Source organism: Mustela nigripes, chromosome 4 (assembly GCF_022355385.1).
Source record: "Mustela nigripes isolate SB6536 chromosome 4, MUSNIG.SB6536, whole genome shotgun sequence".
NCBI lineage: Eukaryota > Metazoa > Chordata > Mammalia > Carnivora > Mustelidae > Mustela > Mustela nigripes.
Window position 1 is genome coordinate 158,316,758 of NC_081560.1, and position 21,988 is coordinate 158,338,745.

General features: G+C 34.9%; 1 protein-coding gene across 1 annotated transcript in view; it reads left to right on the forward strand.

Moving 5' to 3' along the window:
- The window catches only part of EXOC6 (exocyst complex component 6), a 225,857-nt gene that overhangs the window by 153,486 nt on the left and 50,383 nt on the right, over positions 1–21,988 (forward strand). The window contains exon 19 of the mRNA XM_059397700.1: positions 18,941–19,082. Coding sequence (XP_059253683.1) covers positions 18,941–19,082 — 142 coding nt within the window. The remainder of the gene's footprint in view (positions 1–18,940; positions 19,083–21,988) is intronic.

Genomic DNA, 21,988 nt, shown 5'->3' on the forward strand with positions numbered 1-21,988 from the left:
TTGATGTGTTGTATCACATTGACTGATTTGCGGATGTTGAACCAACCAAAGATATTTTTAAAAGCATTAAATATTCACTCACCACTTATGCATATATAAATAGAAGAGGTTGTTGAGCAATTTGAACATACCTATTTATTCTTCATGAAAACTGCCAAATGGAACTCTGTAACATTTTACTATGAATGTACTGTTTTAAGACCCAATACTGGTCTGCTTCTAGAAAGAACAATGAACATTTCCTTTCTTCATAAATAACAATAATTATATGGTTTTTTTGGTTGTTTTTGTTGTTTTTTATTTATTTTTTTTCATAAATAACAATAATTATATGTTTGTTTCAATAAAGGTATTTTGCTGACTTATAACCACTAAAGGGTATGTACAAATGGTAATGACTCTAAATTCTTCATATGTGTATTTGCAAAGGGGACCTAGTTTATCCAAATTTTATACTAACATGATTATCTTTTACAATTGAAGTAAATAGAAGATCATATAATCATGATTCAGTTTGCTCATATTTCTTCCCTTCTCAGAACTCTATTTTATTTTTAGCGATAATGTAATTTTCTGTGCTTACATTTGCTGTTACTCTAGAGTTGTTAAAAAAAAAACATCTTGTTTGTGTCAACTGTAAGCACCAACTTTTCTTCCAAGAAAGATGTTTTCCTTCACTTTTTTTTTTTTAAATTCATTTATTTGAGAGAGAGTGCAAGCAAGAGAGCAGCAGAGGGAGAGGGAGAAGCAGACCCAGTAGGGAACCCGATATGGGACTCGATCACGGACCCTGAGATCATGACCCAGGCTGAAGGCAGCCGTTTAACCCAGGCACCCCTCCTTTGCTATCAAATATGCTTCACTTTTGGTTTTCTGCATGAAGAGAAGTCTTGTGATGAATAATAAAAAAAAAAGTACACGTGATTTTTAGGAATAATGAGTTTATCTTTGGCATCTTTATTACAGAATAGATGCCTAAAAAGATGTTTATTAAAAAGAATGTCTACTGGGGTGCTTGGGTGGCTGAGTCTGTTAAGCATCTGTCTTCGGCTCAGGTTGTGATCTGGGGTCCTGGGATCAAGCCCTGTGGTGGTGGCGGGTGGCGGGCTCTAAGGAGGGAGTCTTCTTCTCCCTCTCCCTCAACCCCTCCTCCTGCTTGTGCTCATGCACATGCGTGCACTGTCGGGCACTGTCTCTCTCAAATAAATAAAATCTTTTTAAAAATCAAAGAACATCTATTAATACAATCATTTCTCTCCATATCTTTTACTCCAAGATTAGAGATGCCTTCCTACTGAGAGAAAATGGCTTTAAAATAGTGGTGGGAATTAGTATTAGAGCCTGTTATGCACATTTCTTCTCAGCTGTTCATTCAGTGACATCACATTGGTAGCCATAGGTAGGAGTAAGTAGAACATGGCAATCAGCAAATCTTATGAATGAAGGCTTTTTCCCCAGAGAATGATTGTTAAACATTTACTAGCATAGCACTAAATATGGTACAGATTTTAAAATCACATTGCCAAAGAAAAATGATTTATTTTTGGCTAACTCAAGAAATAAATCTGAATATATGTATAATAAAAAATTATAGTAAAAATTAGTTTCAAAACAGGGAAATATCATTTGATCTTTAAATTCTGTATCTATTTCACTATCTAGTTCCTTTTAAGGTGTTGAAGGGTTTTACCTTTGGCTTAATTTTTTGCTTCCAGGCAAAAGTGTTTTATTGATGGCCTAATTTAGTATCCTTTGTAAATTCTTTATGCTTAGAGCCATAGTTTCCTTCCCTACTAAAAGTATCTGGTGGCACCAGTCTTTAATTTGCATATATAATTTTGAAACATGCTTTCTTTAAGCAAGAAACAAATATATATCCAATAACAAATGAAGATACATGATTTGGTCAGAAGCAGACAGTATCTGACTTTAAAAGTCATTTTCTCCTTAGGGCACCTGGCTGGCTTATTATGTAGAGCATGTGACTCTTGATCTTGGGGTCATGAGTTCAAGTTCCACATTGGGCATAGAGTTTACCTTACAAAAAAAAATTTTTTTTCTCTCCTTAAACATTTTTTTTGAAGATGCAGCACTGTATTGAAATTTTAAGATTTGGGGTCTGGGCCTGATTCTTCCAATTAACCAGCTGTAAAAATAGACAAATCATGCAAATTCTGAATTAATTTGTTAATGTCTGTTTTATTTCATAGAGCCTAAAATAAAGCTTATTTTATTTACTTTTATTCCATTACGTAGAAATAAGTCAAATAGTCCAGAATAGTTTGGGATGGGAAGGAGCCCCTCTCCTTGCTCTTTCCTCACACCCACTTCCACTCTCCCAGACTGCTGTTTTTCACCATATGTTTTTATTTCTTCTGGTGGTTACCTTTTAAAAATTATTATTATTTTTATTAACATATAATGTATTATTTGCCCTAGGGGCATAGGTCTGTGAATTGTCAGACTTAACACTTTCACAGCATTCACCATATCAGATACCCTCCCCAATGTCCATAACCCAATCACCCTCTTCCTACCTCTCTTCCCCGTGGCAACCCTCAGTTTGTTTTGTGAGATTAAGAGTCTCTTATGGTTTGTCTCCCTCTCGATCCCATCTTGTTTCATTTTTTCCTTCCCTAACCCCCCAAACTCCCCACCCTGCCCCTCAAATTCCTATCAGAGAGATCGTACAGTAATTGTCTTTTCTGATTGACTTATTTCGCTCAGCATAATATCCTCTAGTTCCATCCATTTCATTGCAAATGGCAAGATTTCATTTATTTTGATGGCTGCTGCATAGTATTCCATTGTTTGTATATACCACATCTTCTTTATCTGTTCATTTGTTGGTGGACATCTAGGTTCTTTCCATAGTTTGGCTACTGTGGACATTGCTGCTAAAAACATGCAGGTGCACGTGCCCCTTTGGATCACTACATTTGTATATTTAAGGTAAATACCGTAGTGCAATTGCTGGGTCATAGGGTAGCTCTATTTTCAACTTTTTGAGGAACCTCCATGCTGTTTTCCAGAATGGCTACACCAGCTTGCATTCTGGTGGTTACCTTTAAAAATAGAGACTTGTGATTCCCTACTATGAAAGATAGGCATGCGTAGCAACATCTCCTTTCCCCTATTTCTCCCATTGATTGTTACATTATGTTTTATTCTATTTATTGTTTCTTTATATAAAATATTTATATTCCTATTTTCTTGTTCCTTCTACTTTAGTCAATATCCTAATTCTTTATAAGACAAAAATATGAGCTTCCCAACCTTTCACTTTATTAGTTCTTCATCTACTGTCTTTTGGCAACTACTGAGGTCTTTGTCTCTAATTCGTGCCAGTTGCTCTCTAGAATTGCTGTGTAGCTGTTAACCTGGCATTTTTCCTTCTCTGCTTTGTGGGTGGGTAACTGTTTCCTGGATTCTGCATGTTTTTATTGCTCCACTGGTTGGTTTTGCTAAACTTTCTTTTTTTTTGCTAAACGTTTTTTGCAATAACTTCCTCCTATTTAAATCCTTACATACCATAGAGTGTCTCCTATCCTCATGTATGATAGTTTAGCTGGTTGTATAATTTTAGTTTGACTAGCTTTTTCCGTGATAATTTATATGGCATTCTCCATTGTATTTTGGCATTCAGGTTTTAGGATATGTTCTTTAATCCTTAATATTCTGAAATGTTGAAAAATGTGAGCTTTTATTTAATTCACTTAACTCTTTACTCAGTGACCCCTTTAAAAATTTTTGTGTCCTTATTCAGTGCAAGGAAATTCTATTATTTTTTAGATAATTTCTTTCCCTCCATTTCTTCTCCACTCTTTCCTGGACTCATTTTGTTAGATGTTTGAGTTCCCAGATTGATTCTTTATGTCTTTAATCCTCTCCTTCATTTCATACCTCTTATCTTTTTTTGTTCTATGTTTTGGGAGATTTTCCCAATTTTATTTTTTAGTCCTTCTGTAAAATACTTTAATTCTTAATTTCTTATTAACCACTTCTGTTTTTAAGTGTTCCTTTGTCATAGAGTACTGTTCCTTAAAAAAATAAAATGGATATATTACCTTTCACATCTTCCTGAATATTAGAGGGTTTTGGTTTTGTTTTTTTTTTTTTGGATAGGTATTTCCAGTTTCTTTAATTATCTGTGTTACCCTCAAATAGGTTTCTTTATTTTGCTCATTCTCTTTTGACAAAGAAGGCCTGGAGAATTGGTAGTAGTTTACTACTGTGTAAATACCCTGTTTTTTTTGGTACACTTTTCTCCTGAGTAGGAATTGAGTAGGAGTTTTTTAAGAACTGGGGGTCATTTTGCCTAGGATTCTTCCCCTTAGAGTGAGAAGGTATGGAGGTAACCATGAGATTATGGCCACCTCTCTTCAGGACCAACTTCATGTATGTGTGACCTTTGCAGTTAAATGGAATCTTGAGTTTAGAAGGTTCCTGTATGTGATTTGGTGCTCAGTTGTTGTTTTCTTGGAATTCTTAATAATTTTTGAAACAAAAGGCCCCACATTTACCTTTTGCACTGAACTCCATAAATTATGTAGCTTTCTCTGCCTCTTTTTCCATTATCACTACACCATGCCAGAATGAGCAGAATTCTTTCTCTCTCTATCCCTTCTTCCCTCCCTCTTTCATTCTGCCTATAACCAGAAGCCTTCAGCTCTCCCCTAAGTGTTCTTTCATTATGGAATTGCCTTAACTTTCTAGGTAAGGGATCATTGACATAGTTGTTCAAGAAATCTTTAATCATCTTCCCTATTTTTCCATCGCATTTCTCATTTCTGTCCTCTTTCACACCTGCCATCTCTGGACCTCTGATACACAGCTGGCTCTCAGCTCCACTGTAGTTCCCTGTTAGCAAATAATGGGCAGTGTCTTTCTCTTCTCTGTTTCATGTGCTGTCTTCCAGAAATTATTTCCTCTGCTATTAAAAATTTATTCCTTTTTGCAATTCTGTGCTTTTTATTTCACTTGTATCTCAGGGTGAATGTGGAGAAAAAACATTAACTTAGTCTACCATCTTGATTCTGAACAACCTGCTTCCTTCTCTTTGAAGTAAAATGATTGGATTAGGTCATTTCTAAGGCCCTTATATATAATATTATGTTTCTCAGCATCATTATTTCATACAGATGTAAAGTCCCAACCTAACATAAATTTATTCTGGCACCTTATTTTCTCTTTTAGCCTTACCCTTTTATGTTCTTTATTCTTTGGTTCAAACTTCTTTTTGAGTTAAGTATATGCATTTACATGTCCTTTTACTTAACTAAAAATTGTAAAGGAGAATTTTAATAGCCAACTGTAGAATCAGAGGTTTTAATCACCCTCTCTTTCATGTGACACCAGAAAGAATAGTATGAAAAATAAATATTATAGTTTTTAAATCATGGCACAAGCAGCTTTAAATGTACTTTAGTGCTTATCTAGTGAAAACATAATCATAATATATGCTTACAAATTGGTTTTCCTTATTTGGATATTAATTTTAAAAATATATAACGGTAATGAATCACATTGATCTATCATACCATCATAAAAATGGTATGATGTGAACTATGATGAAAGCATACTAAGTCCTATGACTTGCATGGTGTTCATGTTACATGTTATTGCCTGACTTTTATTGGAAGTTAAATTTAGAGAGGACTTGTAGATTATCCGGAGTCTAATCCAGTCTTTCAGAAGAGAGAATTGTCTGGCTAACACAGTTGCCAGCCCCTGTTTACTAGGGTTAATTAAGATTATCAGGCTGGCTATTCCTCTATTCCTGATTGTGGGTTTTTGTTTTTTTTTTTTAACTCATTGTGTGTTTGGTAAGAAGACAGCCTCCCACACAGAGGGGCATCAGTATGTTATACTAGATGTGCAGCTGCCACTAATAAATAAATTTAGAATTTTATTGATTTAATAATATAATATGGTTAAATTCATGTTTCAGATAGCTATCTTTTTCCTTTAAAAAATAGTGCTTAAATATTATATAGCTTATTATCAGAATTTGAAAAGTAAATTAGATAATTTTTTAAAAATTAAACAGTATTTTCAGGCTATTTTAGTTTAATTTTATTAATCTTTATTATTTTAAGGAATTAATATTTAATTAATCCCTAATATTTTAAAGGAGTAAGCTAGTACTATATATTTAGTATGGAACTTCAGCAGGAGCATATATGTATTTAAATTGAGACCAGTGATTTGGTTTTTTTTGCTTTGACCTGTTATTCACATTTTGGGAAGAGAATACATTTAAGTGATTAATTATAAGATAATTTAACATGTCATCTTTCTTTTAAGCTATTTTCTTTTAAGCTGTAGTGGCAGATTATGTGGAAACATAGTGGCTTATCCTTTCTAAGCATCTTCAGAATCATAACAGTTTTTTATTTGTAAAGAAATAGACACTTTAGGGGCATCTGGATGGATTAGTCTTTAAGTATCTGCCTTTAAGCATCCTGTGTCCTGGGATTAAGCCCCACATTGGGCTTCCTGCTCCTTGGGAAGACTGCTTCTCCTTCTCCCACTCCCCCTGCTTATGTTCCCTCTCTCACTGTGTCTCTCTGTGTCAAATAAATAAATAAAATCTTAAAATAAAATAGACATTTTATTTATTTTTATATTAAAATCATTTGCTGGGGGGCGCACCTGGGTGGCTCAATCGTTAAGTGTTTGTCTTCAGTTCAGGTCATGATCCCAGGTCCTGGGTTCAAGCCCCGCATCGGGCTCCCTGCTTGTCAGGAGGCCTTTTTCTCTCTCTCCCTCTCCCACTGCTTGTGTTCCCTCTCTCGCTATGTCTCTCTTTGTAAAAAAAAATAAAATCTTAAAAAATAAAATCATTTGCGGGAAGAGATACTTATTAACAATTCCAATTCCAGTGCTTGGCTCTAGATCTAACTGAATTAAAATTTCCAGAGCTTAGAAATCTGTATTTTTGATTAAAACTTGAGAACAGCTGCTCTGTAGCAAAGAACCTATAAAAGAGTTGGTGTTTTCTAAATTTGCTGGCTCAGCAGACCTTTACTGACTGCAAAAGTTCTTGGTATTTTAAACTACTTGATTAAGTAGACAGTTTGGAGGAGGATTTATCTGATTGGTGTGGATGTAAAAATTAACACATAAATCTCCAAAATAAAATGATGTTCACATGTATGTTATAAATGAATGACTTCAAATTATAGCAAACATACAGAGCCAGCTTGCTGTTTTATAGTGTATTTTGCTACTTTAAACACTGCTTCTACTGCAGTGTTTATTTGATTGCCTGGCTGACTTCCTTCTCAAACTAACAGCATTGATCATGTAGCCATGTCGGTAAGTAAATACAAGCCAAAGCTAGCATGTGAATCAGATAATAGTGAACTTCCCGCAGGCTTATTTTTCTCTGCTTATTTACCTATAGTAAATCCTAATTGGGAAATATTTTTTTATATGATTGTAGTTTTGTAGAAACCTACATTTGAAGGTAATAGTCCTTATTTTAGTGAAGCAGTCAGAAGGATTCTCTGGAACTTGATTGTGAAAAAGTTAGTATTATGGTGTATCTGTGGTGAGTATAGTGCTTCGAGAAACCTCTCTGGTCACCTCCATGCATGGCATGGCACAATTTGCAGATGTTTTCCTCATCTATAAAATAAGGGTCAATAAGAGTATATGGCCTATAGAATTTTGTGAAGGTTAAATGAGATTGTATACATAAAATATTTAGGAAAGTGTCTGGCATATAATAAACCCTAAAAAATATTAGTTATTATTATTACTTGCTTTTAAGACTATGCTTTCCCTGAGTGCCTTTTCTTTATGGATCTGAACTTAAACTCCACTTGTAGAAATCCACCTCATTGCATAACCCAGTATGATTCATGACCTTCTGCAGATTTTTCTTTTTCACTCCAAACCCTGTACTGCTCTCCTGAATTGCCTTAGCTTTTACCTTTTTTTCATGGCCTCATCATGTTTTGCATTTTACTGTGTTTGTTGCTCCATTCCAGCTCCAGTTGTAAGCTCTTGAAGACCAGAATAAGAAATCAGATTTTTCTGAATGTGCAGTATTACAAGTTCTTACCTTAAAAAAGTCTCATCTAGCACTTGAAATTTAAATGTTACTAACCTTTCTGTTCCTATTACTGAAATTCAGATTTTTGTTATTATAATTGTTTTCTAATTAGCCTCTGCCAGTAGTGTCTCCTCATTTCAGTTCATCATATATACCAGTGCCAGATTATTCTTGCTAGCGCACAGTCAAACCATATTTCCCTTTTGAAAAGCTTCAGTCTCTTGCTCATCTAAAGTGAAAATTTTGCATGCTAATGAAAAGAAATTATCTCAGCCTCTTTCCAGATACATTTCTGACCATTATTCAACATGGGCATTCTAAGTGGAAAATTCATTGTGTTCTGGATCTCTTATTTTTTACCTTGGCTTCAAAAATCCTTACTCTCTTCCAAAAGCATCTTTAATGCTACCTCTTCGTGAAACATTTGCTAATTCCACTTAACCATATGTGGATACTTTGTCCCACTTTTACAGTACTGTTTATATTTTGTCCTATACTATAGCTGTTTGAAGACTTGACTTCTTTCAGCTGTTAGAAGTTAATCCCCTTGTGTCAGAAACTATTATCCACTCATTGTGTCTTCTGTAGCACCTAAACAATATTTTATACAGAGGAACTGCTTGATAAGTATTTTTTAAGTGAACATGAGAGAAATGGTAAAGAAATAGACTTTTATAAAAGTCATTTTATTTTATGGGTAGAGAGCTTAAAAAATATGCTGCACAAATCAGAATTTTTTTTTTAAGATTTTATTTATTGGGGCTCCTGGGTGGCTCAGTGGGTTAAGCCTCTGCCTTTGGTTCAGGTCATGATCCCAGCGTCCTGGGATGGAGCCCCACATCGGCCTCCCTGCTCAGCAGGGGAGCCTGCTTCCCCCTCTCTCTCTGCCTACCTTTCTGCCTACTTGTGATTTCTCTGTCAAATGAATAAATAAAATCTTTAAAAAAAAAGATTTTATTTATTCATTTGACAGAGAGATCATAAGTAGGCAGAGAGGCAGGCAGAGAAAGAGAGAGAGAGAGAAGCAGGCTCCCCACCGAGCAGAGAGCCCGATGTGGGGCTTGATCCCAGGACCCTGGGATCATGACCTGAGCCGAAGGAGAGGCTTAATCCACTGAGCCACCCAGGCGCCCCACAAATCAGAATTTTTAAATCAAATTTATTTATGACGTATAGAATATTTCCTAGTTTTGAAGAGAAAGTTTGTAGTCTTATTCACAGGCAAAAATTTGGAAAATGCATGAAAATTATTTAGTAAAGGTGGCATCAATACCGTTTAGAAATATTTGTATGTTTATTCTTTCCTTGCACATCTCCTTGCACATCTCCATGAAAGAATGACATAATACTTCAAACTACAGCTCTCTTCACATGTATAAATTAAGTGGTGATTTAAACACAATAAAAGACCTGATAGCACCAAAATAACCTTTGTGTATTCCCAGCACTAAGGCCAAATACTTTGTCTCATTGAAGAGACACACACTCAGGCTTTCCCTTCAACTTTTTCTTCATTTGCTATAGTAATTTTTAAGTATTCAGTTAAGCTTGCTAACAACAGGGTTCCTGCAGAAAAATCATGTATGTGTTCAAAATACAGAGGTCATGTTCAGAAGTGATACTAATTGTGCTATCTAAAAAAACCCCTCAAATTGTTTCTTGTTCTCTTATTTATAAAGGCAGAGATAGATTTGGGAATCAGTTTTGTATAAATTAGCATGAGAAATTTTAAAATCTTTGGCACTTGAATGTTCAGTGTTTTGAAAAAGTTATATGAGGGCGCCTGGGTGGCTCAGTGGGTTAAGCCGCTGCCTTCGGCTCAGGTCGTGATCTCAGGGTCCTGGGATTGAGGCTCGAATCGGGCTCTCTGCTCAGCGGGGAGCCTGCTTCCTCCTTTCTCTCCGCCTGCCTCTGCCTGCTTGTGATCTCTGTCTGTCAAATAAATAAATAAAATCTTTAAAAAAAAAAAAAAAGAAAAAGAAAAAGTTATATGAGATAGTTCTTTCTCTGGCAATAAATGAAGTATTTCTACTGGTATTTTTGATACCTATTTCCATACTTTATAAAAAGTTAATTCCAAGTACATAAAAATCAACAAGAACAAACCATTGACAGTATATCAGTGCATTGAAGAGAAGTAAAGAACTTTGAGAGAGAATGTAAATGAAAAAGTGGAAAATAGTTGAATTAATATTTTTTCTTAATCTTTTTTTAATATGTATTTTTTTAAGTAAATTCTACAACAAACATGGGGTTTGAACTCATGACTGTGAGATTGAGAGTTACACATTCCACTGACTGAGCCAGGCAGTCACCCCTATATTTTTCTTAAGCTTTTTGTTAATGTATTCAAACAGTTAAGTGATTTTCACTACTGTAAGTTAATTGCAAAAAAAAAAAAAAAAGAACGTTGCTTTTTAGTTGGAAATAAACATAGTGGAATTTTATAACTTTAGTCCTTTTAAGTATTTATTCAGTTGATGCTGACTAATCTTAGTGAGAGATTTACTTGCATTAAGTTGTAAGTCTTACATGTGTATGTAGCATAGCACACTTTAATATTTCCCACTGTCAAAGGTTGTGGAAAACAGCGTTTTGATTGGGACCATAATTGGAAGAAGTAGTTAGTAACAGAAATCTTCTTTTAGTTTAGAAGGAAACAGCATGAGAGACTTAGTAGAAAGCTAGTGGATTAGGAGAGAACTCTTAAGACCTGATGAATAAGGGGCGCCTGGGTGGCTCAGTGAATTGGGCCGCTGCCTTCGGCTCAGGTCATGATCTCAGTGTCCTGGGATCGAGCCCCGCATCGGGCTCTTTGCTCAGCGGGAGCCTGCTTCTCTCTCTCTCTCTCTGCCTGACTCTCCGCCGACTTGTGATCTCTCTCTCTGTCAAATAAAAAAAAAAAATCTTAAAAAAAAAAAAAAAAAAAAAAGACCTGATGAATAAGTAACAGATCAGGAAGAGATATAAATGGAAATAATTAGAATGGATTATCATCAGTCCTTGGACTATATGTTTACGTATGTACATGAATACATATGTACACTTACAAATATCCTGTAACTTTACTCTTTAACAGCTATCAGTGAAATAGACTAGTTCATTGGTGCTGTGTTTATGAACAAAGTGCCGTTCAGAAACAGGAAGAGTCAGTACCACAAACAAATGGAAATGCAATATCTGGCAGTTTTACTAGCAGGTAGCAACAGAGAATTCATGTTTACAAAGTTAATTGAGTTTTTGCAGGTAGGAATGGTAAAGTTCTAGGAATGCAAGTGGTATCTTCCCCTTAACCTTTCCACAATAGAAAGAAAAATATAAAAGATAACCCCCCCAAGTTAAATGGACAGAAGGTGAAATTGGGGAAGAAGGAAAGGGACTAAAATATGTGGATAAGAGATTTTTCTAGTTTGAATTGTGTTTTATTGTGAGCAGATAAAGACAGCAAGAAAGGAAATCAGATCCCCTGAAGAGAAAGATGGGGGATTGTCAGGAAAGATGGAGCTGGAAATTTTCTGTCCAAGTCCCTGTCCAGTGATGCCAAAGAGTCGGTTTTTCTTTTTTCTTCCCTGTATGGAGCCTAACAGGAATGGAAAAGAGTAAGGATAGAGCTCATGGGAGAGGTGGTACAGCCTTGGTGCATTTATATTTACAGTATGTTTGCAGGTCAGAGATAACAAAATTCAGCAGGCCAAGGTGCTGATATATATTTATAAAAAACTTATGTAAGGTGCTATAATATGAAAGCTAAGGAGATTGGACTTTGGAATATCCCACCAAAGGAGCATGTTCAGACAAATATCACATATAGGGAGTGAATTCAGAAGATGAGCAACATCTTTAATTCCTTCCTTTTCTTTCATTCAGGAGACTTTAGGCATTGTAGGAACGCTGTCATGTTCTTTTAGATCTTTTACTTACGAAAATTAGTGTGTTAAATGGTAGCACTGAGGTTAAAAGCCTTTGTCAATTTTTTGGAGACAAGAAGGGAGCAGTTGGCAAAGACCTACTATAGATGTCTGTAAGGACTTACTCTTCGTTCTCAGAGTATTGTTGAATGTCATTTGCAAATTGTCTCTAGGAAAAAAATAGTAATTAGATAACTTGCCTTGAGCACTCCTTCCTACTTTGTATAGGTTTCATCTTGTTTTAATATATATCTTCCCTCCACTTGATACATTTCCCTTATTCTTTTAAAAATCTCATTTCTCAACTGGAAGTGAATCTAAAAGTTCTCAACTGGAAGTGAATTTAAAAGTATCTACCTCAATCCCATTCCCACAGTCTAGGACAGCCCCATGAAATTACTTGTTCAGAAGGCCCTTGACATTCTGAGTGAGTATACCCCAAAACTTTGAGCACTTTCAAATTTGAAAATACTGCTATGCCATGTAATTTCTTTCAGAAAATGCTATGAAATGTAACTGAAAAGTGTAGACCTTAACAAGTTATTTTATCCATGTCAACTAACAGAAGACAGCAAAGCCACTTTGAGTTGGGAGATTGGGACTGTTCATTCAGGCTCTTGAGTGATACCCGCTGATACCCATTTCACAGAGCATGTTATGCGGATGCTTGCCTGAGCAGATGAAGCCCTACTTGTGCTGGACTCTGAGATTCTTAAAAGGTCAAAATCTAAATTTAAATCCTTGAATGACAAAGGTCTGCACTGCATTATACTTGTATGTATATGGCTGAATTTATGATATGTCAGCTTTTTAGCTACATATATTAATAAGAGTTGGCTCAAGTGACATTTATCCATTTCACTAGTGATCATGTGGAAACTACTTATATTGTCTAGCATTTTAGTAATTCTGGCAAATTCTTTGTAAATTATAAATTGTACTAGAGTTGCAAACTCGAGTACATTTTATGATTAAATAGCCCTGATACTCTGATCCGGTTGCTTATGTAAAGAAATGAGGATATGACCCTGCTGTTACAGAGCTGTTGCTTTTAGAACAGTTCCTGGGATGCTCCAGTGTTTTGCTCTTAAGTCTGTGGCTTAGCTGTAGTACTGAGTCTCCACAAGGAAAATTACAGCTCATTTTTTTTCTTTTTTAAAAGATTTCATTTTCACAAGTAGGCAGAGAGGCAGGCAGAGAAGAGGGGGAAACAGGCTCTCCGCCGGGCAGAGAGCCCGATGCGAGGCTTAATCCCAGGACCCTGAGATCACTACCGAGCCAAAGGTAGAGGCCCAACCCACTGAGCCACCCAGGCACCCCTACAGCTCATCTTTAACTTCCCTTGCTTTTCTTACAATTGCCAAGTGAGAAGAGTTATAGAGCCTTAATATTTTATTGCTTCCCTACCTAAACATATGCCTAGCTGCCCAATTTGCTATTATCAAGTAGATTTAAGAGTTAGGAATAATTCCTGTCAGCTCCCACACATCATAAACTAGCTTCCTTCTTCTTGCCAGTCTGGGCAAAAGTACATGCAGCTTTCACCATTTTTGTCTTGAGTTCTGATATTATCAATTGCTTAGAAGCAATTTTTATTGCTTTTATTGGTCTGCTGCTCCTTGTGTTTTCCTTCCACCTATTAAAGGTAGAATGATAAATAGCATGGAGCTGCCATGACATCAACATTGAAACTTGCAGAAAGCTAAAATCCTGAATATTAAAGTCTGGATAAAAGTTCGGATAAAAAAGATTTAAAAAAAAATTAAAAGGCCTCCAAAATTTGATGAGCCCAGTGGTTGGGATGAGGAAGTTCTGAGTGAAAGAGAAATTACCATGTATTGCAACTATCCTAAATTTTTCCCAGTTTGGAGAAATTCCGCCCCCCCCCAACTTTAAGATAATTGTGTTCTATTTAATCTGTGTGTGTGTGTGTCCCCAAGAGTATGCATTTATGTTACTGTCTCATATCCTTTATGATTGGGAATTGTTAGGAGAAAAGCCTGAAAAGGGAGAATGTGAATTCATACTTCATTGTGGCGATTATGGTTAATTGATATGGTAACCACCTCTTTTGGGGCTAAAGCTACTTTAGGTGGGGACAGAAAGAATATGAGAGGAATACAGAAGTGTAAAAAAAGTATTTTGGAGAATGTTGGAAGTGTTTAGAGTTGAGTATATTTTGATAGACCTGTGAATGTTTTTGGCATAATTTCAAAAATCTGTCTTCAAGATAGTGTTAAAGTTATTAAAACTCACTGAAGGAATTCATCTTGATACTTTAACGTTTATAACTCATCCATTCTGTCCGATTGGGAATCTGAGACATGTCCTTTTTATATAGGACAGTGCTACAGCAGTCTGCCTATTTTACTAGATAGAAGAATCTTCGTGCATTTGTGAAGTCATCTTGGGGAAATTTTCATGTTTTATATTAATGTTTTAGATGTTTTTTCCTGATTTATTTAATAGTGTTCTTTACATAAGAGCCGGATGTAGTTTTACATAATAAAACTTTAGATTAGTGGTTTTTATGTAAAATAGAAGGAAAAATAATAAATTTCTTAAGTTAAAATACCTACTTATCAACTAGGCATCTGTTTTCATATTTCAATTAGGAATTTATTTCTAATTTTAGTGTTTACTTCACATTTGATGTAAGACCTCACTCTTTTATAGTCTGTTTGTCTTAAGAAAAAGCTATATACATTGTGGGTCTTTAGGACGCTGACCAATTCATCAATGCTTCCCTTTTTCTTTTGCGTTTCCTCTGAAAATACTATTTCATACTCTCAAGTGAAATTTATGCAGCAAACTGAGAGACAGTGAGTTTGAATAATATGATATTTTACTGCTTTAAGTTGCTTAAAAATTAATAACCTAAATAATTGTAAAATGCCATACAGAATCAGAAATAATTAATAAGTTTTCTTGTTAGTATTAGATTTAATATTCAAACAGTCTGTGATTTTATTTCAATTTTCCAGATTTTTTGAACAAGAATTACATAACCTTTTAAAACAAAATCTGTTATCAATTTAAAGAATAATAAATGCAATGCACAATATTTGAGTCTATATATTTCTTTTTACTTAAATAAAAAAGAAGTTAGTTTATTGTGCAAAGTTACCCTTTTGTTGGAATATAAAAAAAGTAAAATGGATTCTCCTGGGATCATTAAGGAAGGGAGACCAGTACAGAAAGAATGGTTGTGATTTCAAGAGCACATTTTTATGTTAAATGTAGTTGAGAGAGAATGAAAGCAGCATTGGAAAATGCTTTCAAATAATTACTGTTGAAATCAAACCTTTCTTTTTTTATTAGATCTTTGAAATAAGAGAATGGTGAGACAGAAATGAAAACTTCAAATGAAAATTTAAATGTATCAAATTAGTTTTTAAGTATTCTACATTTCTCCTATTATTAGAGTAGATCTATCAAAACATTACTTAAAACAGTGTTGAGCCATAATCTAAACATTACTCAAAACAGTTTTGAGCCATAATCTAATAAAATCTGTTGTATTTTTGTTACCATGTCATTTTGTGGTGTTTCAAAGGAAAGAGGGAGTATCTTTAGTCTAATCTGTAATAGTAAATTATTTTAGAAATTTGGCTTGACATACAAACAGATGTGTTTTCTTGATTTCCTTTTAAACTGAGGGTTGGTGGTTTGTGGTTTATTGTTCCTGTGATTGGCATTAAAAGCCTTATTTCACAGCTTGCAGTGAGGGACTATTGGGTAAAGAGTGGCTGTGTTCCACAAACTAAATTCAAAAAGTGTCAATCAAGGTCTCACATAGGTTGCTTAGAGAATGAGTTTTCTTACTGATTTCACCAAATGTCGCCTCATGCTGTCTTTGATTGGCACAGCCTGGCAGGGAGGATGGATGAATCTGTCACCGACTGGTTAATTGTGTTGCTGGTCTTAGTCTGACATCAGGTCTTTGACTCTTAAGTGGCTCAATACAAAACAAATTAGCAGATTGTAGTCATATTTCTCATTCTATATGCTTTGACTTTGTTGAATGCAGTCCATAAATCATATTGACTGACACACAAGTAAATGATGAAAGCTGCTTTTGAGACATGGATCTAGAAAGCAGCGCTGTGAAGGTGCCATGGAAGGATGCATATGGTTGACCCTTTGGGAATTTCCTAGGAGCCAAATGTCTCCTTACTACAATTGTTCTTAGAAGAAAAGCTTTTGGGTAATGCAAAAAGGATCTAATATGTCAGCAGATTCTCTTTTACAAGTTCCTTTGAAATCTAAGAAGTTTGTCTAAGGATTTTCTCTCTTTGCAAGTTGTTTTTCAGCAAAATGTTAGAGGAGGGTAAAAAAGTAGTTACCTTTAAAAGTTTGGCAGGTGTTTTTATTTATTTATTGAACTTTGTGTTAAAGAGAAGAAAAATGTTAATAGTAGTTGCAATTAATTTTTCAGATGAAGGCTGCAGAAATTTCTAGGTGCTTGAAATTTCTTAATTATTTGTTTTGTTTGTTAAAATAGATAATTGCAAAAGTACTTAGATTATTTGTGTTCTAGAAAATGATATTATTAAGAGTGTCCATAGTATTAGCAATAAAAATGTTCAGAAAGGGAACTTTTGGTTATACCAAAGTGTACCAAGGGCTTCAGGCATCAGAAATGAATTGCCAAAGGTATTTTTTAGTATTCAGAACATTAAACATTTTCTCTCTAAATGTAAGTGATAGATGGATTTAAGGATATTTGTGCACATTTTATAGTTAGAAAATAAACATGTTAAAAATGTATTGTCTTACAGAATATAACGTTTAAAATATTTAAAGAATCCAGACCTTTGATACTAGTGAATTTATTTCATTAGAAGATTTATAAAATATTTTACAAATATTTAAATCTTATATCTTTGAGAACAATAAGCCTGTATTTAACATGCATCATCAGAAGAAATTTGGTATTAGGGTTTTATTATTACATATGTTGTTTAAACAAAAAGCTAAAAAATTCGCAGGCACATACACGTGTGTGTGTACGTGTGTATGTGTTTTCATTACCTATTTCCACCAAGTTTATGGAATCGCCGGTATTTCTCTACTCTTACTATCATTTTTGGCTCCAGTACTACTATTATATAGTGATTCATAGCATTTGAACCCATGTTGAATTTTAAATGTCACCTTAAAATTATACCACTTACATTGTGCAGTATATTTACTAATGAAATGAATATAATAGTAATTTTAGGGAGCAATTTATTAATCTGTTTTGCGGTTGGTGTATTACCGGGGCAGCATAAGTAGGACGTGGAGCTGATTGGATGGAGAAGTACATAAAGCTAAAATGCAGTAGTTGTTCCATTAGGTCAAAATTACATTTCCATTAAGTATTCTCAAGCCTATTACATTGTAATTAAATTACATGCCATTGATTTCTCCTTTTTCTATGTTTTTGTCCCCCTCCCATTCATATTGATATTATGGTGCTTGGGGAATGGAGCTGCATGTCTCCCAGACTAATTCCTTTTGGGTGTGAGGGATCTTGAAGCATGCTGGGTTTTGCATTGTTTGTTACATTCTTTTTTGGCAGTTCATCAGTATCTGTCAAATATATTGTTTGCATTGGCTTTTATCTCTAAAGTTTTTGATTAAGAAATTGAGATTCCATTTCAGATACAGTTTTTTACTGCTGAGGTCTAAATGCTAAGGCATTCATAAAAGCTGCTTTGTTTCTAGTCTGATTTTAAATGTGTAGTTTAATGAACAAATGTTCTAATAAACATCTTAAAAACATATTTATGTTTGTCTTCTAATAGATAAACTCTGTAAACATTTCTGTACCAATTTAGTGAAACATTTATGTGTAGGAGGGTTTTTTTCATGATTTTGTAGCTTTATTGGCCTTTGTGAAAGTAATAAAAAACACAATTATCAAATAGCACTGAGTAAATATTTATTAAGCAAATGAAGCAAAACATGATGCATTTTCCAAATGTCATTATTTCTGACCATTTTCATAGAAGTTTGAGTCCTATCACAGGAGTCAGTCCATCACCAAATCACATGATTGTGAGCAAAAGTAGGAGCACTATTACACGGGAAAACTATACATGAAAGAGTCTTTATAATATTTTAAACTTTTAATTGGGATACAAAATCTGTTTAAAGAAACAGTTTATACTAAAAGTGACATAGTAATTTGGAGGCTAAACATGAAAACTTAAAATTTTTACCATCTTTAAGAAATTATAGCCTTAAGGCTATCAGTGAAAATTTATGTAGTTTTTAGGAGCTTATGATAGTAGAAAATATTATATAATAATATGTAGTGAAAGAAAGCCACAAGTATTTATAATTTATTTAACCACATACTTCTAAATTACCAGGTGATTTAAAAACTAAATGTAGATCTGTAGATGATTTTGAAATCATATTAGTAGGCAAGCCCCCCCAGCTAATTGAAGCTATGCTACAGACTGATATTCTGATTAGAAGGACTTATGACTCAAAGTATATTTTTAATTTTAGGTATGGTCTAAATAAAAAAATGTTTATTAACTTCCTTTATTCTTGCTTGGTTAATTATACAAAGCAGAGCTTAAAGAACATTACATGAATAAAATGTATAATTATTTTGTCATGAATGCCATATTTTAATGTGTATTTTTAAAAATACTTGAGACATTTCAAGAGCTCTAATAATAAATCATGGGTTTTTTACTTGTCTTTTAATTTTCCTGGGTGAAGTTAGAACTTTAATGATATTTATGTCCTGAGAAGGACAAGTAAACAAAAATATTAATTTTAATTCTTACACTAAAATGCATAGCTGCTTAGAATACAGAAATAGAAAGGCCAGTAATCACTGTTGTACCCCCAGAAAGGCAACAAAAAGAATCCCAGATATATAATTTTTCTGATGCTTTATGGTATATTTCTGTGTTTGCTTATATATGTTTATTTATATTTTGGTTTTAATATTTGTTTTAAACAGGGGAAAGTTGCCCAGACCGCTTGCATGTCAGCCTGCCAGCATCTCTCAACATCCTTAATGCAGATGCTATTGGACAGTGAGTTAAAACAGATAAGCATGGGAGCTGTTCAGCAGTTTAACTTAGATGTCATACAGTGTGAATGTAAGTACCTCATTGGCTAAATCTCATGCATTTCTGGAATCTATATTTAAATTATATGGAAAAAATTGTATATAAAATGATGGTTCAGGATAAGAAGGAAAAGGCCTGAATCTGAAATTTTCAGCAGACTTTGAAGCCACTTCTTTCAAGGAAGATAAAACTATCCTCAGCTTCACTTTGGCGCCCTAGAGCTCTAGAAGCACTACAGTGGCAATATAGGCTGGGATAATTGAAAAGATGATTCATTTTTCTCCTTATTCCTTTTTCTGGTCATTCTTGCCAGGACACTCCTAACATTGCTCATCAATGAATGAAATCATTCTGTCATTCTTACTTTGTGGATAGGTAGCTTTTTAGGTATTTGCTGCAGGGATAATCTTAGGGCCCTGAATTCCAAATGAAGCGTCTTTTCTATTCTGAAATTTTGGTCTTCATTCCCCCTAAATTTCTTAAGCCTTTATCTTTGCCATTGTTTTTCACTGTTTTCTTTAGGTAAGAGATGGGCAGATTCTGTAATCTCATGTTGGTGTTAGCCAGTCTGCTTCAAAACTAGATATGCTATTTGGCTCTTAGCTTTGTAATATATACTTCTGGATGTGGGTTTTATCACCCTTGAAGTATAATTCTTTAAATAAAGAATGTAAGTATACAAAGTAATTTTCAAACATAGCTTTCAAATGAATGGTACACTGATTAAATGATGAAAATCCCTGGTTGACAATTCAGTCAGGCAGCACTATTGATAAATTGAAAATCAGTGGGGCACAAGAAGGCTGAGGCAAATTTTGCACTAATATATTCTGTATGAAAGACATTGAAAATGTAACCAGCTTGCAACTGAAACAAGAGTGACATTTTTTTCACCATCAAATATTTGCCCATTGTGTATAAGGCATTCTGCAAGGAAAAACAGAGTTAATAGTAAATAAAATAATTATGTCAGCTGTTTGATCAAGATCACTTGCTTACTGCATAAAAATATAAGTCCAAAGTTTTTTTTTTTTTTTTTTAAGATTTTACTTATTTATTTGAGAGAGAGACAGTGAGAGAGAGCATGAACGAGAAGAAGGTCAGAGAGAGAAGCAGACTCCCCATGGAGCTGGGAGCCCAATGTGGGACTCGATCCTGGGACTCCAGGATCATGACCTGAGCCGAAGGCAGTCGTCCAACCAACTGAGCCACCCAGGCGTCCCAGTCCAAAGTTTTTTTTTTTAAAACTTACCTATTTCCTTCAAAAAAAGAGAAATGCGTATTTACAATGGAAAAGAAAGTTTTTCCTTAGGAAAGAGAAGCATTTCTATTTTCTCTAGTTAGAAAACCTTTATTAGCTAGTTTGGTAAAAAAAGAAAAAGAAAACCTTTATTATGTATCTTTCTCAAAACATAACTGTCAGTTAAAATGGCATTTATTGGGGCACCTGGGTGGCTCAGTGGGTTAAAGCCCCTGCCTTCGGCTCAGGTCATGATCCCAGTGTCCCGGGATCGAGCCCCGCATCGGGCTCTCTGCTCTGTGGAGAGCCTGCTTCCTCCTCTCTCTGCCTGCCTCCCTGCCTGCTTGTGATCTCTCTCTCTGTCAAATAAAATAAATAAATAAATAGATAGATAGATAAATAGATAAATAAATAAAATGGCATTTATTTTGTGCTTTCTAAATACTTATCAAGAAATATTTTTGTTTCTACAAGTTTCTAAGCTCAAAATAATTGTTATTCCATTCTCAAATAGTTTGAAACTGATATTCTGAAAGTTCTGTAAAAAGTCATCTTAAGATCATTCCAGTATGACTTTACATATGTAAACAAACATCTAACATAAAAATTACTTGAAGTATTTTGTATTGTTACATCTTTAAAGTGTATTTAAAATAATTAAGTGGTTGAACGCTTTATTGGCATTTGAGTATGTCTTCTCATGCTTTTTTTTTTTTTAAGATTTTATTTATTTATTTGACAGAGAGAGAGATCACAAGTAGGCAGAGAGGCAGGTGGGGGGTGGGGGAGGGAGTGGGGGAGCAGGCTCCCTGCTGAGCAGAGAGCCTGGAGGTGGGGCTCAATCCCAGGGCCCTGAGATCATGACCTGAGCCAAAGGCAGAGGCTTAACCCACTGAGCCACCCAGGCACCCCATTCTCATGTTTTTTTGTTCAAAAATGGAAATTACTATTTGGCTAGGCAACATTAGGTATCTAGATCTTTTCTCTGTTCTCTTCTGCCTCCATGAAAGAAAGACTGGTCTAGCTGTACTTACAGAAGGATACATAAATCTTTGCCCCTCTGTCTTTCCGTAGGATAGTTTCTACCTTTAGTTGACTTCTTCAGGTGGAGATACTGAAGGCTTCTTTTAAATTGCTGATTTTTTTTTAAAAGCACTATTCTCTTGGAAGAGACCAAGAAAGGTCCTAAGTCTGAGCAAAAACTCAGGAAATTTAGATTTCCTAGAAGGGTAGACCCCAGTCTGATGGGGGCCAAGGTTCAGGCACTACAGATATGGGAAGGGGGAGAGACTAGGACTCAAAGACAACCCACATAAGATAATTCAGCTTCCTTTAAGATTATGCCTGTGGTTGGCTCTGCTCCTTAATACTTACCATGTGTTACTTAACCATTACCTATTTAATATAGCATCATACATTCAGCACTCACTGAACAAATATAAACCAACATTACATTTTCCATGTTTATCCCACTCTCTTTCTGGTGCAAAAGAACCTTCTACCCCCACTCATGAATTTAGTGACTGATACATAAATCACTTAAAAATGAAACTTAGTGGGGTGCCTGGGTGGCTCAGTGGGTTAAGCCTCTGCCTTCGGCTCAGGTCATGGTCTCAGGGTCCTGGGATTGAGCCCCGCATCGGACTCTCTGCTCAGCAGGGAGCCTGCTTCCCTTCCTCTCTCTCTCTCTCTCTCT